This window comes from Pelecanus crispus, chromosome 4, assembly GCF_030463565.1.
Source record: "Pelecanus crispus isolate bPelCri1 chromosome 4, bPelCri1.pri, whole genome shotgun sequence".
Taxonomy (NCBI): Eukaryota; Metazoa; Chordata; class Aves; order Pelecaniformes; family Pelecanidae; genus Pelecanus; species Pelecanus crispus.
The window spans coordinates 2,300,567-2,323,129 of record NC_134646.1 but is presented as its reverse complement, the minus strand read 5'-3'; the positions used below and the strand labels follow the sequence as shown (position 1 = coordinate 2,323,129).

The following is a 22,563-nucleotide window of genomic DNA, read 5'->3' as shown; positions in this document are numbered from 1 at the left end:
CATGCGCTTGGCCAGTAAAAATGCAAATAAGAAAGCCCCAAACCCAAACCTGGGTAGCCTGATCTCTAAAGCAAAAGCCGGTTAGCTCTCTGGAAGGCAGAATAGCTGCTTTTTTTGCTGCTTAGCTGACAGCCTGTCACTGGGTTTGGGAGCGGGTTACTGCGTGGGGTTATCCTCCTTCGCTCGCTAGGCGAGCGCTGTAGCGCGAGTGGGGCGTTCCCACTAGGAACGAAGGGGCCAACACACAAAAAGAGGGATTTCAGAGCGGGGTTCTCTTCTGCCGCAAAACTTGGAGGCGGTGCTCGCTCCGGTGGAGGTTTGCGCTGGCAGGAACTGAAGAGCTCCACTGAGGCTGTAGTCCCAGCTTGGGAGCAAAGCATGCGTGGGTGATTCTGCCAGCGTTTGCCGCGCAGGCGGGCGGCTGGTTTTTGACGGTCGTGTTTCGGCGTGGTGGTACGTAGATACCTGGCTCGGGCTGTGACCCAGGTCTTAGCTGGGGAGGAGGGGGGGATTTGTTTCCTTTCCTGGCTGAGAGGATTTGTCTCGCTGATCAGTCTTTAAAAAGCCTTTTCCAGCCCGTCTACCTTTTCAACCTCTGCTGTTAAAATGAAAAATGGTGACTGTGAAGTTTCCTGTACTTCCTGCTGAAAAGGAGGTCACTGGATATGTTTAAGTGCCCATCTCTAAAATGTCAAGTCGACTTTGTTGTTCACAGCAAAAGGAAAGCACGCAGAGCTGCTCCTGGGGTGGGTTGGTGTTTGTATGCTTTCACGTGTCCAAATACACCGCTGTGCCAAGGAGGGGCAGAGCAGTGTTCCCGAAATAGCAACGTGAAGTCGCCCTTTGCGGGGTGGCGGGGGTGAAACCGGAGTCTTCCTATAGTTCGACTGATGGGTAAATGTTTCCTTTTGGCAGGATGGGAAGCTCAAAATCCAGGAAGAAAACGCTAAACTGAAGCAGTCGCTAAGAGAGGAGAACAGCGTCCTGCCACACAAGTATGGAAGCAAAGAAATCTCATTTTTGCCTTCTCCTTTTCTAAGTCCTGCCTTCCCTAATTTCTGTACTGATTGGAGTAGCGCAACTTCGCTTTCTAAAACAGGTTTTTCAACCTTACGCCCTTTGTTGAGGTCTCTTCACTTCTGTTTCATAGCTCTCAAAGGGAAGAAGGAGGTTCTACTACTGGCCATCAGCATTTCTGGATCCGCAAAGCTCTCTCTCCCAATTTACCTTTGAATGTGTTTCTGTATAAATCTGCTGTTTACTGATTTTTCTTAATGAACCTTCATAAGCCAAATGCTGCAGAGACCTGGACCTTTGGTACTCCGAGTCCAAAGAAGGTATCTTTGGTGAGGGAAAGGAGAAGGGTTGGTGGATCGATGGCGTTTGGAGCTGATAACCAGTGGCTTCTAGAGAAGAATAGAAGCTGCTGGAGAAAGGGAACTTGAAATAATATTTCAAGGAGAGGGTTGTATAAAAATGTAGTTCAGGTAGCACGTTGCTAAACTCAGTATTACGGAGGAGACGATTCTTGTTGCAGAATTTGTTTAGTATTTGAAAGCCAAGTTTCAGATTTGGTTTTAAATGTGAAAAGACGTTTTAAAAGCCACCAGGAACAGCTCTGTAACGAGGACTTTGCTCAGAGATGGTCACAGCCTATTTGAAGAACTCTGAATGTCAGTGAAAAAACGCGGTGCTCTTGACACAGTGCGCTGAATGCCAATTATAAAGTTAATCTGAAAAGTATTGTCTTAAAAATAGCATGAGCTCAATTCAAATCTGCTTTACCAGATACTAAAAACCTTCCAGGCCCTGGATGCTTTTTACCCCCGTTTCACCTTGAGTGTTCGGGCAGTGTGAGCGTCAGGCTGCCGATGGATCCGGGAGGCCTCAAAACACATCATTGCTGCCTGTTCGCAGACGCAGGGGATCAAACGTTTCGCAGTAATACGTTTAAAGCCAGTTTTAAACCGTGTTTGTGCCATCTAAGCGGTCTTCTCTATGTTCGTGCTCCCTTTCCTCCGCTCTTCTGAAGGCGTTTTGCACGTTTTTCTCCCGCTCTTCCCCTTTGTGGTGCTGCGTGTCCAAATGGCAGCAGTCACGCGCTGCCTCTTCGCTTCGCTGTTTGACGAAGCTTTTGAATGCCTCATCCCTCACGCAAGCAGACTTGGCAGCGGGGTTTTGAAGAAACAAACCCCAAAATCTGTCCGGGTAGGATCTTAAAAACAGGATGAGGGAATTCTCTGATAGCCCAGATGTTTTTCTTAAGTGTAGCGGTGACTGAAGTGTCAGCTCCAAGTGACGATGTTCTTCTCTTGCAGGTTACCGAGCGGCACACAGGAAGAGCAGGTTGGTGATTCTTTTCCTTGCATTGAAATACTGAAGGGCAAGGGGTCCTGAGGGAGCTCCTGGGTCGCTGCAGCATTTTCCCTGCCCAAATACCCTGAAGTTTGTCCTTCAGGTTTTGCCTTGGTGAGGATTTGTCTGTTGAGTCCGTAGCAGCAATCATTCCCTCGTGGAAAAGTGCTGCTTATCTCATTAGAAAGGCTTTTAGTTGGCAGCGCTGCACCTACGTGAGTTCATTTTGCCTCCTCAGCACAACCACGTTGTTTTTCAAATTAATATTAACCCCTTTCATTATTCCTTTGCTCCATGCCTTTCCTTGGGCTGGTGTGTCTACGAAGAACAACGAAAGCGTAATATAATTTAGCGTTTGTGCGAGTGGCGGTGTTTAGCCTCCTTGGTCCAGGCTAGGGCTTTGCCAGTTGCGCTGTAGGCTAGAGGGAAGGGGTGTTTTGGTCAGTTGGCTTGGTTTGGTTTTTCCACCTATGGCAAATCGACCGGAATCCATTCTTTCTCCCCCGGCTGCCTGGCAAAGCACGGCTAGGCTGCTAGCTGTCAGTGGGATGCTGCAACACCCGCCTTGTCTCCTGTCTACGGGGAATTTCTGCACCAGACAGCTCTTTTTCACAGTGAACAAGACGTTTAGTTCCCGCCTTGTTGCTGGGCCGGCAGCCTGGATCTCAGCCTGAAAGTCGAGCTGCGTGGTCCTCGGTTCACGCAGCCGTGCTGTGCTTGCCCGTCCGCCCCGGGCAACTGCAAATGCACGGAGGGCCCGTGGGGCTGCGCGGTGCGCCGTGAATAGAGAGGGGTGAAAAACACCAGCGCGTGAAATCTTCCTCCCCGTTGTAAGGTGCGGGTCAGCCGCAGAGCTGTAACACAGGTGCCGTGTAAAGCAGAACGTTCTGGTTTTTGCTTGGGCTTTAGGAACAGCTGTCAGGACCTGGAAACGCCGAGATCTGCCAGCTCTGCCAGCAAGAAAGCAGCCGAAACAAAAAAAAGGTAACGCCGAGGACTTGTATCGTCATCTCCGTCACCTGCTGAATGTGCGTTTCCTCTGATTTTCATTTTCAGATAGCACAGAGTTCCTACTGCTGACGTGGGACAAAGAAATGAGCCCTTTCCTGAAGTCTGCTTTACCCTTAAACTTGTTAAACAGCGGTGGCTTGAGGGTTCCCCACTCTGCTCTGTGTTCAGTGGCCTTGCTTTTCCTTCCCCTTAGCAGCTTCTCCCCTTTTTAGCTAAGTGGGGGTTTTTTGGGATCAATCAGAAGTGAGAATAGGAGGTGTTAACGCTTCTTTGTTATTTTTCCACTTAAGCCACCTTGCCTCTTTCTCTTCTTTTTATTCTTTTTTTGTGGCGAAGCCCTTCTTCCTTTCCTGACTTCTTTACAGTCTGAATCCAGAGGGATTACAAGAGTCACCCAAAAGGGTGTTCAGTGGGAGGGCTGCCTTCATCCGGATATTTTCTTGCACTGATGCCGAGGAGCCGGAGCAGTTTGCAAGGAAACAAGTCGAGGCGCTGATAAGGCTGCTGTCGGTGCAGCAGGCGTCCTGGTCACGCTGGTGCAAGTACTTCAGGGGGGTGCTGGACGGCGACGTTGGGTTGGGGATGCTTTCCCCTAGCTGATCCGCAAAACCTGAGCCAGAAGGCGGTTGCGGAGCTGGGCATGGAGGGAGGAGTCCTGTCGGGCAGCGCCGGGGATGCCGGCTCTGTATCTTGGTTCCAGATGGGTCTTGGGAAATTTTGGGGGGGCGACTGGGGAGCACAGTGAGGTTACCTGGCCAGGAGGCTTTCAGGCTGAGGTGGAGAGGCCGCGTCGGGCCAAGGGACGGGTGATGAGCTGCTGCTTTTCCGGGCAGGGGCTCCCAGCTGCGGCTGTGCTCGCAGTGCCGCCTGGCACACGGCCGGGCCTGGCAATCGGTGATTTTGCCGGAGTAAAGAGCTGCTCCCGAGCCAGCCCGCTCCGCGGCGCCTGCGAAGGCGGCGTTCCTCGACGTGGTCAGAAGCCAGCGCTCTGCTCCCCAGCGCCGCAGAACCGTGACGCTTAGAACAGGCAGGGAGGGGGGCCCCGACTGCCCCCCGCAACCCCCCATGAACCTCTCCTGTTGCACGCGTGGGTACTCCGTGTAGGATTTCTCGTCTTTCCCGTTCTCCTGTGTTTATTTTGAGAAAACACGTGAGTTCAAAGCAAATGCCACAGCTTTATATCCGGCTTTGATACATTTCCAAATGCATGTGCACATTGAAATACTTATCTCGGGCAAGACTTGTTGTTCCAGTGTATTTATATGGCTGTAAAATATACACGTGCACCTCTCGTGACAAAATGCTCAAGTAGACCAACCGAACTGAAACTTGAATGGTTCCTTATGGGTGACTCTAACCTGCTTCACTGCAAGCCTTCACCTGCTCTCATTTGACCTAAGGAGCTTTGCTAGAAACGGGTCCTGAGCACAGGAGCAAACTTTTGGTCTTCAGAGGGCACAAGAGCAGAGTTTTGGAGCGTCTTTCTCTAGCCCACTGGAGGATTTGGGTTGACAGAATGATAGAGAAAACCTAAGTTGCTTTGTGTTGCTTGTAACTTGAGCATCTCCTTAATTTTTCTGTCCTCTTCCTGCATTCCAGAACATCTGCAAGAACTGTGGCGGCATCTTCTGTGAAGCCTGTTCGGCGCACGAGCTGCCCCTCCCGTCTAGCATCAACCCCGAGCGCGTCTGCAACCCCTGTCACGAGCAGCTCATCCAGCAGTATTCCACCAGTCCCTTGTAGGGAACGGGTGGCCAAGAGAGGTGACCAAAAATTGGTTGTGGCCGATGGATGGTTTCTGGAGTTGTGCAGGGGGAATGTGAAGAGACGACGCTTGCCTGTGTTCTTTGGAAGCCGGAGGGGAAGCAGCTTCGTGGTGGTTACAGTCTGTCGTGACTGAAACAACAGTCTGAGCCTTCCCCTGTACAACAACCTGCCTGGGCTCAGAACTGAGCTTGTGCTGGGGAGAACTGCTTTGGGAATGTCGCGTAAAGTTGTCCCCAGGTGCGCCCACGCAGCCTCAGGGCGCAGTGAGAACAGGGAGCCCTCGCCCAAAAAAAGAGCTCCGCGTGTGCGTGCGCGTGTGTGTCTGCGTGTGCAAGTCGGGAACGGTCTCGTCCTCAGGCGTGTGGCGTGACAGCATGCTGCTGCGAAGCAAAGGCTCGCTGGAAGCAAAACGGGAGCATTTGTAATCCTCCTGTCTGGCTGCACTTGAAATCTCATTTCCCTCTTCCCAGTTGCCTTTGACTGCCTCAACCGTGCTGCGTCGGTGCCGGCTGTAGGGCGGCCAGGGACGGCGCCAATAAACGCGTTCTGGCTTCGCTTCGGTGGCTCAGCCCTCTGGCCCTGGGCTTGCTATGCAAATCGGTATCGAAAACCCAACCCAAGCTGTGGAAGTTCTCCTTCTGCATTTTGGGGGGTGGGGGGGGGGGGGTGGGGTGGGCGCTTTTGAGGCGCGCCCCATGCGAGGACTGACGACCTGCACTGATCTGGCACGGAGGTGCCCTCGGGCATCTCCCACGGTCCCCTCGGAGACCCTCACTGTGACTTTGTGACTACAAAATGGTGGTCGGCGCTAAGGGTGTAACCGTACTTCCTATCTCGGTAACGGGAGGAATTGCACTCCCCGGTACTTAGATATCAAATCCTCATCGTGACACAGGTGGTTTAGGGCCGCTTCGATCGCCGCTCCCCCTTGTGCACACAAAAAAAAATCAGTGTCACAAACCTGGCATTGCAGGGTTTGATTGGTTTTGGTTTGGTTTTTTTTTTTTTTAGATCAAAATGAAGGTGAAATGAAATGGGAATGCTTTTCACTTACTCTAGAGATTGAAACACAGTTTAAAGAGGTTTCACAGTTCATGCTACAGCCTTCTTTGTTGCCGGTACCTCAAGGAATTTTGCGTTGCTCCAAAAAGCGGTGGTGGCTTCCTCCGGAAGCCCGCAGCATGTCACAGTTCTGTCTGGTCTGTTTTATACTGGAAGCCTGCTAAGACCGCAGAATGTTCTGTAGTCCATAGAAAGCTGATGTATTTATATGTGACAGAAACATTTGGTTTTGTACAAATTTTACTAGGGGTTAGTGTTTAATTCCTCAGTGGGGATTTTTCTGTTCGTTAGACTGGCTGGAACGGCGCTAAAAAGCGTGTCAGAGCTGAGGTTATTGACGTGGTTGGTGCTAGTCTGTAGCAGGAATTACTCTCTTTAGTTCCCTCCAGGCCTCGGCGTGTTCAGCCACCCAAGTTCTCCAGCTGCTCTCAGTGCCCTTCGGAGCCAGAGCACTTCACAGGGGAGCAACTTTAAGTTTTTCTTTTTCTGCTCTGTTTTTTTTTTTCCCCCCTCATGGTAGTTACCAGATAGGTTTCCTTGCTGCTGTCCCTTAAAGTAGGTTTGTAGTTGTAAACAGGGTTAAAATACGAAAAGCCTAGAATTCAGGTGCGGGCACGCTGCTTTGCGGGGGCGCGACACCAGGGATGAATGGAGGAGATAAGGAATTTAGTGTTACTAGTTTCGTGTACATGCTGTACGCATTTACGAGATTGCAGATTGCTGCACCCAAACCCAGCGTGGCTCATCCCCCAGGAGAAAGCGAGCCCCAAGCAATTTCCATGTTAAGCGGATTAAACTGGAAAGCGGCCCCTTACTGTCAGTAATTTTCATGCTGGTGTGTCCAGCATTTTGCAGCTCCCAAGCGACAGCCGATTTGTGACCTGTACCCAGCTTCCGACTGTGCCAGCAGGAGCGCCTGCCGCTCCGCTTGCTCCAAGTGAAGGCTGTGAGTGTTGTTCGTGTGAAAAGCAGGCCAGCCCTCGAGCGGGTCCTCTGGAGCGACGCGAGGTCCCCAGGACGGAGCAGGGAGGCGGCCCAAAACCCGTCAGCGTACAGCTTTGGCGGCTGTAATGGGAACTGGCATTTGGAAAGGTCAGAGCGAGACTGCGCTCGCTGCCAGCTGCCTGTGTCAGCGCTTGCCTCTTTCCTGGCGTCTCCTGGCGTCGCTTCCCGGTGACCGTCCCTGCCTGCAAGGACTGGACGTTAGGCTTCGGGATGCTGCGGATGCTGAAGGCGCGTTTGCTCAGGTACCGCTTGTCACGCTGGAGCGTGGGCTGACACCTGGACATTCGGCTCGGGGGGGAGCAGGGGGCACTTTTTCTGATGTTAATTTTTTTCCACACGGTAATAAAAACTTGATCACCTGTATCCCGTGTCCCGAGTTGGTCTTTCGATCCCATTCTGCTTTGGCTACACGTATGAAAAATGTCAAAACTGGGCACCACTGACAGATGCTTATGCAGCTCGAGAGGAGGGATGAGGTAGTGGCTGTACTACGCAGCGTGCCCGCTGACCTCTGCATGTGAGGAGCTTAAACGGCTCTGGTTTGGTAAATTGGGAATACGGGTGGTCTATTAATGCTTTGTGCACCGTTATGCAGCGGGAGGGTAGAACTGCTCCGTCATGCAGCATTTGCCATTCCTCCCGTACAGCTGCTTTTGCAAGAGACAATGTTTCCACAGTATGGCAACACAATTTATTACATGCTTTTACACAAGGCTAAACTAAATTTTATACAGTTTATTCTTGTTACTGAGCAGCGACACTCGTACTCCATCTTTACGCTCGTACCCACGGAATGTGTTCGCTTTGGCCTAAAAAGAAAGGAAGAGGAAAAAGAAAAAAAATCACTACCTTACCGCAGCTTATCGCTTTCCTTTTTTCAAATGCACCACTGCATTTTATTCCGAATTATTGTCTCCAATACTTAGAGTAGCAGAATTTGGCAATCCTAAAGCATCTCGCCAAGAAAGGTAAGGTGACACAAACGGCTCCGACAGGCGAGGCGTTTGCGGGCGGGGGGCGGGGGGTGTTTAATTCTGCCGGGGCCGAGCCCCAGCGCAGGAGCCAGAAACCGTTCCGGCTGTTGCTGCGCCAAGGCGGCCGGGAGGCTGCGTGGGATGCAGGGCACGCTTCGGCGCGCGTCTGGAATCTGCCCCGAGAGCTCAGCCCTGGCCTGGATTAGAAATGCAGGGCTGGGGGGTGCCTGCCCTCCCTGCTGCTGCTGCGGGGGCCGGGACCTTGGGGAGCGGCGCCTGTCACCCCCCACTTCCAGAAGGGAATTCATGGAAATGTCCTTCCTGGTACAAACGTTCTGCCTCACGCTTGTAGCCCTGGGAAACCCTGCTCTGGCAGCAGGGAGGGCTGCCTGCTGCTTTCAGTCACAGCTGTGACCTGGTGATGTTTCAGCAGCAAGAACTGCCCCCCGCAGCGTGCCCGCCTTGGCAGGAGGGCCACCCCCCCTCGTGCTCACACCCAACACCGCCTGCAATTTTTTTTCTGTTGTAAATGGCAAGGAGAGATACGCAGTTTCTGTGCAACAACAACCAAAAAACATAAAAAGGCAAAAAGTGTCCTGCTACAGGACACCCCCCTGCCCAAGGTTAGCGTCGTGAAAAACATTACAACCTGTTTGCTTTGACAACAGGCTGACTACCACACTTACCTAGGCTACTGGCCTGCTTTTGGAACAGCAGATGGATTAAAAAAGAAAAAAAAAAAAAAAAAATCACCTGTGGCATGTTACTTTGTCAAAGTCCACTGGCGGTAATTGTAATGTTAAGTAATAATAAGTAAGTAATATTCCCCCCGCCAGAAGACAAGTTACTGTTAAGCCACATCTGTGGAAAACATCTAGCCACCTTTCCTCTTTCATGCCAGGGAATGAATACAGCCCTCTCAGAACCTTTAATCACTCACACTAGCAGAGTTTTGAGGGGAGGAGGGAAAAAAAAAAACCACCAAACCAACAAAAAAAAAATTATCTCTTGTGCACTCCAGCAGGGCTCAGCTGCGAAAGGGCAAGCGGCTGCGGAGCAGGGCTAGCGCTGGCTGTAGCCTCAGCAAGGAGCTGCGGCCCCTTCGCCACAGGACTTTCAGCCCATGGACGCTGGATTCGCAGGCCAGAGGGTGCAGGCTCGCTGCCTGCCCTCAGATTAGCTGTGATGATCCCCTTCAGCCCCTCTCAATTTTAGCCTTTAAGCTAGCTGCAGTCCAGAGCATCAGAAATAGCAAGCCTCAGGCACACGCTGCTAAAAACGGGCCAGCAACAACAGAGAAGGCTGCACTTACCAACTCTGAGAGTGCGCCGCTGTCACTGGCAGTTTTCTTTTGCCTTTGGGTGTCCGTTCAGGAATAATTCAACGGCACTGCACTCTGGGGAACAATTTCAGAGAGACAGGCTGTGGTGACTGACTTGTATGTGTGACATTTTCTTTTTCTTCCTTTTTTTTCCTTTCGCAAAGCCAACATCCCATTATAGGGTAATTTGGGAATTTACATTTAAGATGATCCTTTTGCACAAGGTGTTAGTAGTAGCTTGCCAAGCCGTGCCAAACTACCCGAGGACCTGAGTCTCGGGGTTGTAAACCCCCCTCCCTTTACTTACGCAGCTGTGACCCCTCCTTAGCCATTGCAGCGACTGCGTCCTCGCGGCTCTCGAAATGCACGTCCGCTTCTCCTGTGGCATCGCCGTGGGCGTTGTATTCTACCATGATCCTTGTGGGCTTCAGTGGAGCAAAAAACTGAAAAAGAGGAAAACAAAAGAGAGTTTGGTGAGAAAGAAACAGAAGTGTAACGCGCCCTGTTATCAAGAAACTTGATGTTTTCACTCATGAAGCCTGTCCAGCTCTGGGGGAGTCTGCGCTCGGGAGCAGCAAAAGGCCCCTTTCCCATCTGGGGGAAGCTGAGGCACACCCAAGTCCCCACCCCACCGTGCACAGCCTCCCACCCTCTGTAAGCTCCTGGCAGAGGAATTCTGAACAAAAATCCTCTCGCAGCACAAATGTTCTGTACATGCCAGTCATTAAGTGCAGCTACATTCACTCTGTGACGCTGTACACTATTAAAATACAGGAAAATTGATACTAAAAAGGTTCTGAAATTCGTTTTTGTACAATCAGCTACTCTGAAATCTAGCTAAGATTTTATATAAATGGCTACTCAAGTCTAAGGGGTGGATATTAAGGCAGCCCAGCAAGCTTTTGCCCATTCTTATTTAAGCTTATATAAGCTGCGCCAGGGGAGGTTTAGGTTGGAAATTAGGAAAAATTTATTTACGGAAAGGGTGGTCAAGCATTGGAACAGGCTGCCCAGAGAGGTGGGGGAGTCCCCATCCCTGGAGGGGTTCAAAAAACGGGCAGAGGTGGCACTTGGGGCCATGGTTTAGTCTGGTCTACCCTTGATTGGGTTAGCATGGACTTGGTAGTGTTAGGTTAATGGTTGGACTGGATGATCTTAAAGGTCTTTTCCAACCTAAACGATTCTATTCTATTCTATTTATGGAGGTGAGCGTATCGCTACTGAGGCCGCAGCTGCCCCAGGGAGCCCGTAACCCTCAGCAAGCTCAAGGCTGCAAATGCATTCAGCCTGAAGCCACGTGGCACTGAGGACTGACACAGATAAATCAAAAATTGGAGGGCACTTCATCTGTAACAATTAATCAAGGGCTAGCACTGATAATGACGACGGAATTTTATTCATACTTTTACCGTTACTCACATTTATTATGTCTTGGGCGCTAGCTTGGGTGGGAAAACCCCTCATGTGGACAAAGTGCAGTGGTGACGAGATGTTCCCAGATTCTACATGCCCAGAGCTTTCGGCTCCTTCCCTGCACAATTCTGTGGAACAGAGAAAGAAACATAATTAGCGCTTGCAATTATCACCTCCCTCTTGTGAAAGCTGTAGATGCGCAGGGCCGTGCTCAGAGCAGACAAAGGGGGTGAAAGGAAGAGGCCTCCAAGAACACACCCGACGGAGGGACTCACTATTTTCTGTTTCAGCATCGGAGCCTCCCGTGTTGCTCAAGCCCCTTGCTTCAGAAACAGATTCGTATTCTCGTCTCGCTTTGTGGTAGGTCGCCAGCTGCTTGTCGTAAGGCACGTGCCTTTGCATCTGATGCTTTCTACTTACGTACACTTCTATGTATCTGGAATTCAAAGGAAAAGATTACGTGGCACACCTCGTGCCTCCGCGAAGGACTGTTTTGAGAAAGTACCTTCAGGCCATTCTCCTGTCTCAGCTCTGCTCACGTACTAGGTGTGAGAGCCATGGTACGGCAAGCAACGGTTTTGCAGAATTAATTAATTTCAAATGCAGAGTTATGTTTCTGAAAGCCCTTTTCAACTTGCAGTGACAGCCCCTCTGCCGTACAAACCCACATGCTGAGAGACAGATTACCGGCTTGGGCTGGGCTAACTCTTTCATTTACAGCCTTATACAAAGTTCTTGTAGGAGCAATATCAGTACTTACAAGCAAAAAAAATCTGTTTTGTTGCAAAAATACAGATCTATTTCCGCGGAAAAAAAATGTTTTCTATTTCTTTCAGCAGCATGCATCCCTTTTGAACAGCCCTGTATGCGAGGCTGTTTTCCCCTCAGTGCAAACTGCACTATTCCCATCTCTGCAAACCCCAGATTAAAAAACCAGCCAAACCCAAACCAGGTTACTGAAACAGGCAGGCAGAGAAGATGCACAGGATCATACAAAATACTTCAGCGGAGCCATAAGCTTTTACATATTGCTGTGAAATTGATGGGCGAAAATGGGGAGGGGGGAGAAAGTCATGGGGCTAATACACCAATATGTAATGCAACATTAAGGGGCTCTAGCAAGAGCCCACCTACACCACAGAAAGGGAACAAAAAGAACACCCAACAAAGCCTTATTTGCAGGTTTAGTCAATGCGTAACTTTATAATGCGTTATATTTCTATCTACCCACCCCACAACCCCTTAATTCGGCACTGCCTGTCCTAATCCTTCAGAAAGCTGCCAACAGTACCAGCTGGGCCTCGCACAAATTTAACTAGCAGTGCTAAATTAGGCGGTTTCCACAGCACTGATGGAATAATGTGAGGAAGAGGAGAATGTGGACCGCCAAGTGAGGAGGCTTTCCTCCCTCCCTAAAGAGCGGCTACAGTACGGGAAGTAACCCCCCCGTACAGGCTGCCAGAGCCTACAGCTCAGCCCCCAGGAACCCACGCGCCATTCTGGGCACAGCTGAAGGCCATTTCCAGATAAAATTGATAGCCCAGGAAGAACGAACGAGCGCCAAGTTGACAGCCATTTTGGAAACCACTCGGTTTCTTGGCTAATTATACAGAAACAGGGGTATATGAGCTCGGGTAGGTGAGTCAGAGCAGCTCTTGTTCAGGCGTGAGGAAGAAAAAATTAATGGCAGCTTGCAAATTAATTGATCTTTATTGGAGGGTAGGGATGTGTGTCAGTTAATTCAATTATTGGGCACAGCTACAGAGCAGCCATTTTCTTTTAATATGGGTGGGGGGACAAACACAAAAGAATGCAGACTGGAAACAAGGAATAAGGAAATAGAAGAAAGGAAGTAGGTGCTATGTAGAGTGTAAGAGAAGTGGTAAGGGTGGGAAAGGTCTTTTGCTGTCTGGTATTCAGAAGGAGAACTTAGTGGGTTATTTAAGAACAATCAGAAAGGTTAAAAGCATTCTTAGGGGTTTTTTTTTTCCTGAGTGCAGCTCAGGATTCTGGGAAAAAGCAGTACATGCTTCTGCTTAAGAGGCTCTTGTGAGAGAAGTATGGGGCACAGGGCTCGGTGCTCTGGAAGAAAAAGGTTAAATGTAGATTGGTGAGGAAGGAGAACCGCCCAGCTGATGTGGTCACCACAGAGGTAGATGATTGTATGGTATCGGCCAGCAGTCAACGTCAGGAACGGATTCGAGCCAGAAGCGAGTGGTAAGCTGTGCTTAGCACAATGTACTCTCCAAGCGGAGACGCGGACTGTGCCTGGTACTGGGCTGGAGGGAAGGGTGAGGGTTGCCAAAACTGTGGAAAACCCCTGGGGACACGATGGAAATTTGGCAGGGGCAAATATCTGTAGGAGGCGTGGGATCCCTGTGTGCTTGTGACTGGGCAGGTGGTGTCTGTCTGGCGTTCCCCCCTCTGAACGCGGTCACCCCATTTTGGTTGGGATGAGCCTGCCTTCACGCATGCTTAAGAAGAACTGAGACTTTCTTCTGAGAGGCCCCAAATTTCCCCCTAGCTACAAGCACTGAAGGTGCCTCTGTAGTGCATGGAAGCCTGCAAAAAGCTTCATCTTCTTCTAATTTTGTCAAAGTTCTAAAAAAAAAAAAAACAAACCTCACCAGAGTAGGTAAAGCTTGGGTTGCACAAAGTATTTCAGAGGGTGCTATTAAAAAAGAGAAACTTTTAAACCACACAGTAACAGTCTGACACCATTATGAGAAAGGTTTAGCTAGGATTTCTACTGACATTTGAGTCTAAAGTCTTGAGTTCTAGGTTTTAACCATAATAAAGGCAGAAGCTTCCTTAATAATAATAATGTGAATATGGGACAGCCTAAGATGAGCTGTTTCACCTGGCAAGAAGCAAGCTGTAAGCCACACAGCACGCTTCATACCACGTTTTTCTACCCTCGTGACCCCCAGTGAAGCACCTACCTACTTCCCATATATTCCCTGTGTCGTAAGAGGGCTTTAGCTGCCATGTCGGGAGCTGCAAACTGCACAAAAGCTTCTCCTGTTCTTCTTTCTCCCCGGTAAACGAAAGCTATGTCAGTTATTTTCAAACCTATGGAAGGGTGAGGAGAAGATGACATTTACGTTGTCAGGAACCTGTGCCACAGCTCAAACAGACATTTCTCCCCTTACTTTTCTGGTTTTTGCAAGCAAATCAGGCAGTTAAATAGTTCGTTAACAACTGCTCATGCTGGCTTACATACCTTTTTTAATCTTTTTCTTTTAAGTCCAATTTATTTGCTTTAAGTTAGTTTTCAGAGAAGGCTTAATTGCCAATAATGAATCGCCTTGAGTCTTCAAATAACTATGAAAGTAACAAGTGAATCCAAGTTCTAGACAACAAGGAGGTACAGAGCACAAATGTTCTCGAAACTTTCTCTTAATATTATGGCAATTTTTTCCTATCTCTTTAAAACCCAGGTCCAATTCACTGAACTTCCACTTTTGTGCTGTATAATATGCTCTTGGGGAGCCTGTAATCCAGTAAATAGCTGTATCTGACATGATACAGAGTGCACACTGCGCTAGGCTACTACACTTATTTTTTTTCCCCCGGGAATGCTTCTGTGTACCTCTTTGCATGTTGTTATTTTCTCAAAGGGTCTCCCCAAGCTCTTGAAGAAAAGGAAATACTTGCTCCACAATGCTGCCCTAGTCACCTCATTGTGGTAACTCTGCTGCTAGATGCCTTCAAACTTATTGAACTACTGGTTATCAATAGAAAAATTTACTCTTGGCAACCTTTGTTTTCAGCATGGTGGTGGTTATTATGAGCCTTAGTGCTATAGGACTGTGTGTGCATGCCTACCTCGAGTGGAATAAGTTGGGGGGAAGAACTGGTTTTGGTTTAGTCTACAACTTAAACTTGCCCTAAGGAAATGTCAATTTATTTTGCAAAACCTGGAAAGGCTTCTCTCCCAACAAATGCAGGCAGCAACCGCCTGGACTGCTCTAGCACCGAGCGTGGAACACGAGCGTGCGCGCACACACTGTGCAGTACTTGCTCAGCTGAGAAATGATGCAGGTGACTTTCACAGCCATGAACAAGCCAGTAATAAAAAAAAAAAAAAAATGCCGTTAACAGTTTTAAGTGGCATACGTGATCTAACTGCCATGATCATACAGCTGTGAAAACCCACAGTGCATTCACTTGTACTGTAACTATTATACAGGCATTTTTGCCTGTCTTAAATTTGCCAAACTATGCACTGGTAGCAATCCAATTGCAGATAATAGGATCAAGGTTCCTCTCTTGCCTTCCCCTGGCCCCCCAAAAGAATGCTTGTTCAGAAAGCTTTAGTTACTTCTAGCTGCAAGGGGACACCGATTCCTTACACTATTTAAGGTGTTCAAGGCTGTGTGTGCTTTTGCTTTTCTCACTTAGAGGAACAACAGCCTATCAAAGCATCGACTTGGAGCAGTAAACGCCTCATAACCAAAAAGTGCAGACTAGGCTGAGTTACCTGAGAAAAAATCTGCAATATCCTCCTCGGTGGAGCTGAATGGAAGGCCTCTGAGTAGTACAACTCCATCATTTATGGCATGTGACTCATTCCGCAGACTTTGTAGTAAGCCTTCCACATCGCTATCGTGTACTTCAAAAACTGCAAGGAATACAGGCACAAAACATGTTTTCCCGGTACTCGGAAGGTGGCACTCTGCAGACATTCTTCAAGGCTGCTTTTCCTTCCCGCCCCGGCAAAACGTCATGTTTCCTCCCGCACCCCATACTCTATGGTCCTGCAATGCTGCCCCTCACTACACAAGCCACTTGGCTTTTCCTGTCCAGCCTAGGAAGTTTTGGCTTAACGGCGCCTTGTTGGCTAATTTGCCACTCTGTTCCGCAGCCTGCACCCCTCCACACCAGCCCGTTTTATTATTCAAGCAGTTCTTATCACTTTATCGGGCGTTTTCTTCCAATGTAACTTCCGCAGTTTCAAACCCACCTTTCACGTAGCGTGGGCCCATGTACCTCAGGTGCTTTTCCAAGGCTCTCTGGACATCCGCTTTCGACTCCAGTTCGATCAAGGCATCCCCCCTGCGTCTGCCATCCCTGTTTAAGAGGAAGTGTATGCCGTTCTCACCGTTTCGAATTCTACAGCCTAGAAATCAAGGAACACACGATACAGAAACATACGCAACTGCATCAAACATGGGGTTCTTTCGATTGCAGATGAAAACTGAATATTCTGCGTAGAGCTGTCCCCCTTAGCGGGGTAAAATACTGTCGAGACACAGGATAGGAAACTCCTACTTCTGACCTTAACTCTAACACACAATGCTTGTCACAGGTAAGAAACTGATCTGACATCCATTAGCTTCCACAGCTGTCTAAGCGGACAATATATTTTCTCATATTGTTGGTAAACTTAATTGTTTCTGAGTTACTTGAAATCAAGAACAAATACTACAGTTTTTCACTCTCTACAGCTATACTCTGCCTGCTCTGTGTTCCTTTCCCCTAGGACTTCAAACTGCCTTGATTTAGTCCAGCAGGTTATTAAACCGTTTTAAAAACTTGGATGTGACCATTGAGTCTACTCTGGAAGGGTGCATCATAATATTACAGTACGGAGGGACCAGCCCTGCAGAGGTATGCACAAGCCTATTAACTAGGATCAGAAAGCAATGCTGAACTTAAAACTACTAAGTAAAAACCACTCCAGTTTGTTTAAAAGAGTGGAGTTGGGGAAAAAGCCAACCATAATGGTCTTTAAAGGAACCACTCTTGAATTGGATTGCCTTTACTGTGGAGATACCAACTACGAAGGGAGAGACTTGCCCAATTAAATATGAAATGCTATAAGGGTGAGTTTCTAGTTACTTTCCAGCAGTTTGGAAGTTGGTTATTTGTTTTATATGTGTAAATCGTGAATAATTCTGCAGCAATATCAAAACTCATCTTTCTCCGGTTAATGACCTTCACATTTTCTTTCTGTTAACTGGTGGGTTCAATAACACAAGAGTGAACAGTTATGCAGGCAAATGATCTCCCATACTATCAAAAAAGGTAAGCACGTCCTCTTCGGTGCAGGAGAAGGGGAATCCTTGCGCCCTGACGAGAAAGACGTTGTCATTTTCTGCCTTGGGTGACTCTGCTTGCTGCTCCGAGAGGGAGGGTCGTGTCCCCCTGGGGGGGGGGGGGGGGGGGGGGGGTGGGCCGGGGGGGTGGGTGACTCGGGGGCTGGGGCTCCGAGGAGGGGACCTTCCTGGGAGGCGCACTGAACCCTGTCACCAAAAAGAAAGGGAAACCCAAAAGCCCAAATTAAAAGGTGGAAGGGTGCAGCTCTCAGCGGTTGGTACCCCGCTACGTTCGGCGCTTTAGGTAGGGGCGCGGTAGGCCGTTGGGGGGGGGGTACCCCGCTACGTTCGGCGCTTTAGGTAGGGGCGCGGTAACCGGGCTCTGCGGGGGGAAGGACGGGGAGGAGCACGGGCGAGTGAGCCGGTGCACATGGCGCGGCCGCCCGCCGCTGCCGGGGCCCTGCCGCCCCTCTCGCACCCACCCCGGCCCCGCCGACGGGCGCAGCGAGGCGGCGGGGGCAGCCCCCGAGGCGGCGGGGCCGTGCCGGGCACCGGCGCAGGCCGCGGTCGCGCCCCCCCTCCCTCCCAGCGCTGCGGGGTCCCCTCCGCCTCCCCCGGCATCGTGCCGCCGCCATTTCAGGCCGCGGCCCCGCCGGCCCCTACCTGGCTGTAGGTGCGGAGGGCAGCGCGGAGCGGAGCGGCAGCCCGCGGCGCGGCCGGCCCGAGGGCGGGGGGCAGGCTGCGGGCGGGCGGCGGGCGCAGGCGGGGCAGCGGCGGGCGGCCGAGCAGCAGGGCGGCCAGGCCGCGGCGAGCTGCGGCGACGGCCATGGGCGACGGGCGGGGGCTCGGGGGCTCCGCCTCCCCTTTCCCTTCCCAGGAGGCGCCGGCGGTGCCGGGCGGAGCGGGGGGGGTCTCCTCCCCGGGCAGCGGCTGCTGCGGGCCCCGCTCCGCTTCTCGGGGCCCGCTCTGGGGGTCGGGGCCCGGCGGGCGGCCTCCGCGCAGCCGGCCGCTACTCACCGCTCTGTCCAGGCCGCGGCGGCTGCTTGCCGGCTCCGGCAGCTCTAGGCGGGAGAGGAGGCGGCGGAAGGCTGGCCCCAGGGCCGGGGGAGGCGGCGGGGAGAGCAGCGGGCTGGGCTCGGCTCCCGTCGTGCGGAGCAGAGGGCGGCGGGGCTCTGCGGGAAGGGGGTGGTGGAGGAAATGGCGGAGCCGGGGCAGCGCTCAGCACCGAAGCGTGGTTCAGCGATTCGCAAGTCATGACTGGCTTATGCTCATTTGGAGTTTCTGTCACCATTCGCATTCTTACTTTTTTTTTTTTTTTTTTTTTAATCAAAACATAAATTTTTTTAGTCAGGTTCAGGGATTCACAAGTCATGACTGGCTTATACTCATTTGGAGTTTCTGTCACCACTCACATTTTTATATATTTTTTTTTTTAATCAAAACATAATGAAGAATTTTTTTTTTTTTATGATGAGGGTGGTGAGGCACTGGGCCATGTTGCCCAGAGAAGCCGTAGATGCCCCATCCCTGGAGGCGTTCAAGGCCAAGGTTGGATGAGGCTTTGAGCAACCTGGTCTAGTGGAAGACGTCCCTGCCCGTGGCAGTGGCGTTGGAACGAGGTGATCTTTAAAGGTCCCTCCCAACCCAAACCATTCTATGATTCTATGAAAACAGGAAAGAAAAAAACCCCACATTGTATATTTGCAATGTAAAGCGTTAAGTCAGATTTAAGCACGACAACCTTTCGCACCCCTTTACTGTAGACCTCTGTAAAGAGAGCTGAGTTTTTCCCCCTTGCTCCCATCAAGCCTGATAGTTTTACATATTAGAAGCAGTACTGGCTGAACCTGTTTGTGAGGAACATGGAACTTTCACGTGATCTGGAAAAACAGTGCTGCTGTTATTGCTGCATCTGTCTGAAGGATAAGGGGGAAAGAGCCAGCACTGGCTGCTTCTAACACAGGGAAGGTAGGTCATGCTGAACCCTGAAGAAAAATTTTTAGGATGAAGCAAAATGAGCAGGAAGAGGAAAAAAACAAGCGAAAAAAAAAAAAAAAGCCCCAGCAGTGGCGGAAGCCAAAGGAGACTGCAGAGGCTCAGATCCGGGGTACATAGGCAGGTGTCTGGGCGGTTGTTCGGAAAGAACGCACCAGGCCTTCCTGGCATGTGGACCCTGGCGTTGGCAAGACGATGACAGCCACGACCGGGAAGATCTTCCTCTTTCTGTCTGGCCTCCTGTAGTGCTAGCCTTGGGATTGCCAAGTAAGAGCTGTGATCTCGAGCCACTGCAAACTATCACTCAAAATATAGTCTTGGGTTTTTCAGCAGAAGCCTTTCAGCTTGTAGTACTGCCAACCCATTAATTTCTCGGAAGCCTTATCACCGTTTCGAAAATGTTAACAAGCTATTTTAGGTCATCTTGTTGCTGGCTTTTGCTTTTATAAACTCTTTCTTGTAACAAACTTTCATATGACAGACTGCTACCTTGATAATAGCACAGTCTCTTGACAATAGCGCTCTCAACTCTTTTGAATTTCCAAGGTAAATCATGTGTTATACTCATTTTCAAAGGAATGTTGACCTCGGTACTCAAGTGGTTCACATTCCAGTTCTTCAGAGTCTACATGTCAGGTTTCTCTTCAAAACCTTCTTTAAATAAGCAAGCAGATTTTATGGGAGCAAAAAATTAAGATAACTATAGGAATTCATCTTGAACACTTATCTTTATCTAGATTGGCTTTCATGCTTTAAGTAATTGAATAAGCAGCTCCCTGAATCTTACGGACCAAGGGAATGTGATGTGCGTTCCGCTCTTGTGAATTGAGCAGGGTGCAAGGAAGAGTCTCTTTGAGAGATGCACGTCTTCCACCCTTTTATCCTTCAATATGTTTGCTTCCCAAGCACAGTAAAAAATACCCCACTGCTGTTTGTCTCGTAGCTTGTCAATGTGAGCGAATTACCTTTAGAGGGCACCATTTTGTTGGGCATCTGTTGGCACTGAAGTTTTCCAGGAATCCCAGAGCTTCCTTTCCAAATGTGAGGGATCAAAGCCTCTGCACCTATGAAGAGGAAAAGAAAAACCGTCCTAGGACAATAGAATTTGCATTTAGTCACTCGACAGAACTGGTGTTGAATGAAGTCTACTTATGAGAGGACAACTGTTACTGTCGGTAAAAATAAAAAGACTCGGGAGCTGCCCCTCCATACTGCTGTTGACCAAGATGTTAGGTTTATCTACCTTGGAAGATGCCTTTTTCAATACCTAATGTTGAACAGGTTCTTGTTAAGAAAAACTAAGACCAGCTATTATTTAGTGTGATCAGAGGAAAAATAAAAATCTTCTGAGTTGGTACTAAAACAAATGTTTATCTTCTACTGGGAAACATTACTTATCACTCTGTGTAATCTGTCATCAAGAAAAATGGAACTTGTGTGCTGTTGTGGTATTTTCCAAAATTATTCATTTAGCTTTAAGTTACTTGAGCAGTGGGGCTTCTACCACTGCCTATGAAAGATGAGTGTGTTACACAATTTCTCATCTGCAACTGTCTTGGCAGTCAGCAGGAGACAGCGTGCTGAGCCTGCGCAAGCCCACCAGCTCTGGAAAACAGAAAGGAGAGCGTAGTTTGCGTGGAGAAATTTAAGTAGCGTGAACCCCCCTGCGGACTGTGTCCACTCCGTATACGCTGCTGAGATTCGTGGAGCAGGTCCTCCACAAATAATTTTGGAGACATTATTACTGAAGTGTGTGAGCGTTGTAGCAGGAATGACGCATATCTGAGCACCGTACCAGCTCTGAAGGCAACAGAGGGCCAAACTTGGTTCTTCTCTCTACAGTCCAGCAATAACAGAGCTGCTGAGCTGTACTATCCCAGCTCCAGAATTAGTGAGACTCTCGGGACCACTGTGTAATAACCTCATAGTTGCTTCATCTGTTGCATTTTTTGTGGAGAATAATTACCAAGTACATACCACAGGTTCGATCTGATGGTTATACTTAAATGCTTCACTACATTTATATCACTAGTCTTCTAGGTATTGCTTGTTCAGAAATCAAATCCCTTACCTTAATGCACAAACGCCTATGCAATTATAAAAATTGATGGATGCTATCAGTTTAATCTAGAATGTGGGGAGAATGTTTACAGAGCTTAGTATTTACATACTGTATTATTTACATTTCAAAACAAGATTTCGTTTCCTTTTTGGTATTCCCGATAACATACGTATTAAGTATTGTGATCTTAATTTTTGAAATTTTTTCAGCTGGAAGGTTCTGTGTTTTCCGAGCTGTGCTGCAAAAGCTGTGAAGTTCAGTTCCGGACCAAAGCACTTCATCAGCTTGAGGGCCCTTTCAGAGTGAATTTTGAAGCTCAACAGTATAATGCATAAACCAAAACGACAGATATGAGGCCACGGGTGCATTCGGCGTGCCTTTCCTGGAGCAACTGAGCGGTTCGACTCTTACGCAAGACTGCAGCACGCTGCCAGTCCCTTGTATCGGCCGCGTCCGAAGCGAGCACTTCATGTGACCCTTCGCCATCCCGAGCAGAGCAGTATTCGTGCGAGACATAAAATGTACACATTACGTAAGCGCTTCTCCTGACAGCCGCCCAGGCCAAGTATTTCCTACTGACTGCTGCAGTAACAGACACTTAATTTTAACTTGCCGCTAAAATAAAACGTTCTGTGGGTAGAAGGAAGCGTATGGGTGGGAACAGAGAACGGAGGTTATTCGTGTCCCAGCATGAACGTGCCAGAAAGATCAGCACTATTTTTTTGAGTTTGATTTACGTTGCCGACTTCGTCTGACAGCATCTGTTTTAAAAAGTACCCCGAGATCCATTTCATGCCTGCTTTTACTAATACAGCTAAAAGGAAAATTGCAAAGGTCATTAAGTGCTTTTTAACCACACCTTCGCTGCCCCAGTAAAACGCTTGATTTTAAAAGTGTCCTAAAAACAGTCGTGTAACTTTAATTTGCTTACAAATGCACTGACCTGGCATTCTGACTTGGTCTGAAGGACAGAGCCAGAAAAGTAGAAAATGCTGTTTCAGCATTTAAAAACACGAGAGAAGCAGAGGAGCGTCAGTGTTGCCACGTAAGGCATTATAGCTGAAACCCCTTACGTGCCGTACAGAAATGTAATGCCATGCGGGATTGTAGCGTGTTTCGATGAACTGAATTTGCCTGATAACGAATCTGAAAGTCAGCGGATTTTCCTCTGGCCTACCTGCAGCAGTGTCAGCTTTACGGGGTTGCCAGGGCTCGCAGAATCCCCTTGGGGCAGGAGGGAATCTCTGGGGGTTGTGCTGCCTGTCCTGTCCCCTCTCTGAAATCCAGCCGGCTTCTTATTGACCTAAATGGAGGCAGATTTTCACATGATATTACACCCCGGGATTGTAATTTCTGCCATAAAGGGGTGGCACTTGGATGTGGCTAACTCTACAGTGGAATTGGTGGTCCTTGTTGGATACGAATATAATATTTTGAAGCATTCTGGATATTGCCGTCTATCTTTGTTTCCCCTGGAACATATAAACTGACCGAGACAAACCTAAAAACGAAGAACATCATTCCTGGTTTGGGAAGGGGAGGTAGGGATTCCCAGAG

At 49.3% G+C, this 22,563-nt stretch overlaps 1 protein-coding gene across 1 annotated transcript; it reads right to left on the bottom strand.

Annotated features, from left to right (window-relative positions):
* Positions 1–9,508: 9,508 nt before the first annotated feature.
* On the bottom strand, positions 9,509–17,777 carry GRSF1 (G-rich RNA sequence binding factor 1). Its single transcript, XM_075709385.1, has 10 exons — positions 17,603–17,777; positions 17,106–17,118; positions 16,928–17,058; positions 15,875–16,030; positions 15,392–15,532; positions 13,851–13,980; positions 11,184–11,344; positions 10,915–11,036; positions 9,803–9,938; positions 9,509–9,570 (listed from the first exon to the last, which is right to left on the bottom strand). Exons 1-10 carry the CDS (start codon positions 17,775–17,777, stop codon positions 9,509–9,511), a joined length of 1,227 nt encoding a protein of 408 aa, XP_075565500.1.
* Between the last annotated feature and the right edge of the window lie 4,786 nt (positions 17,778–22,563).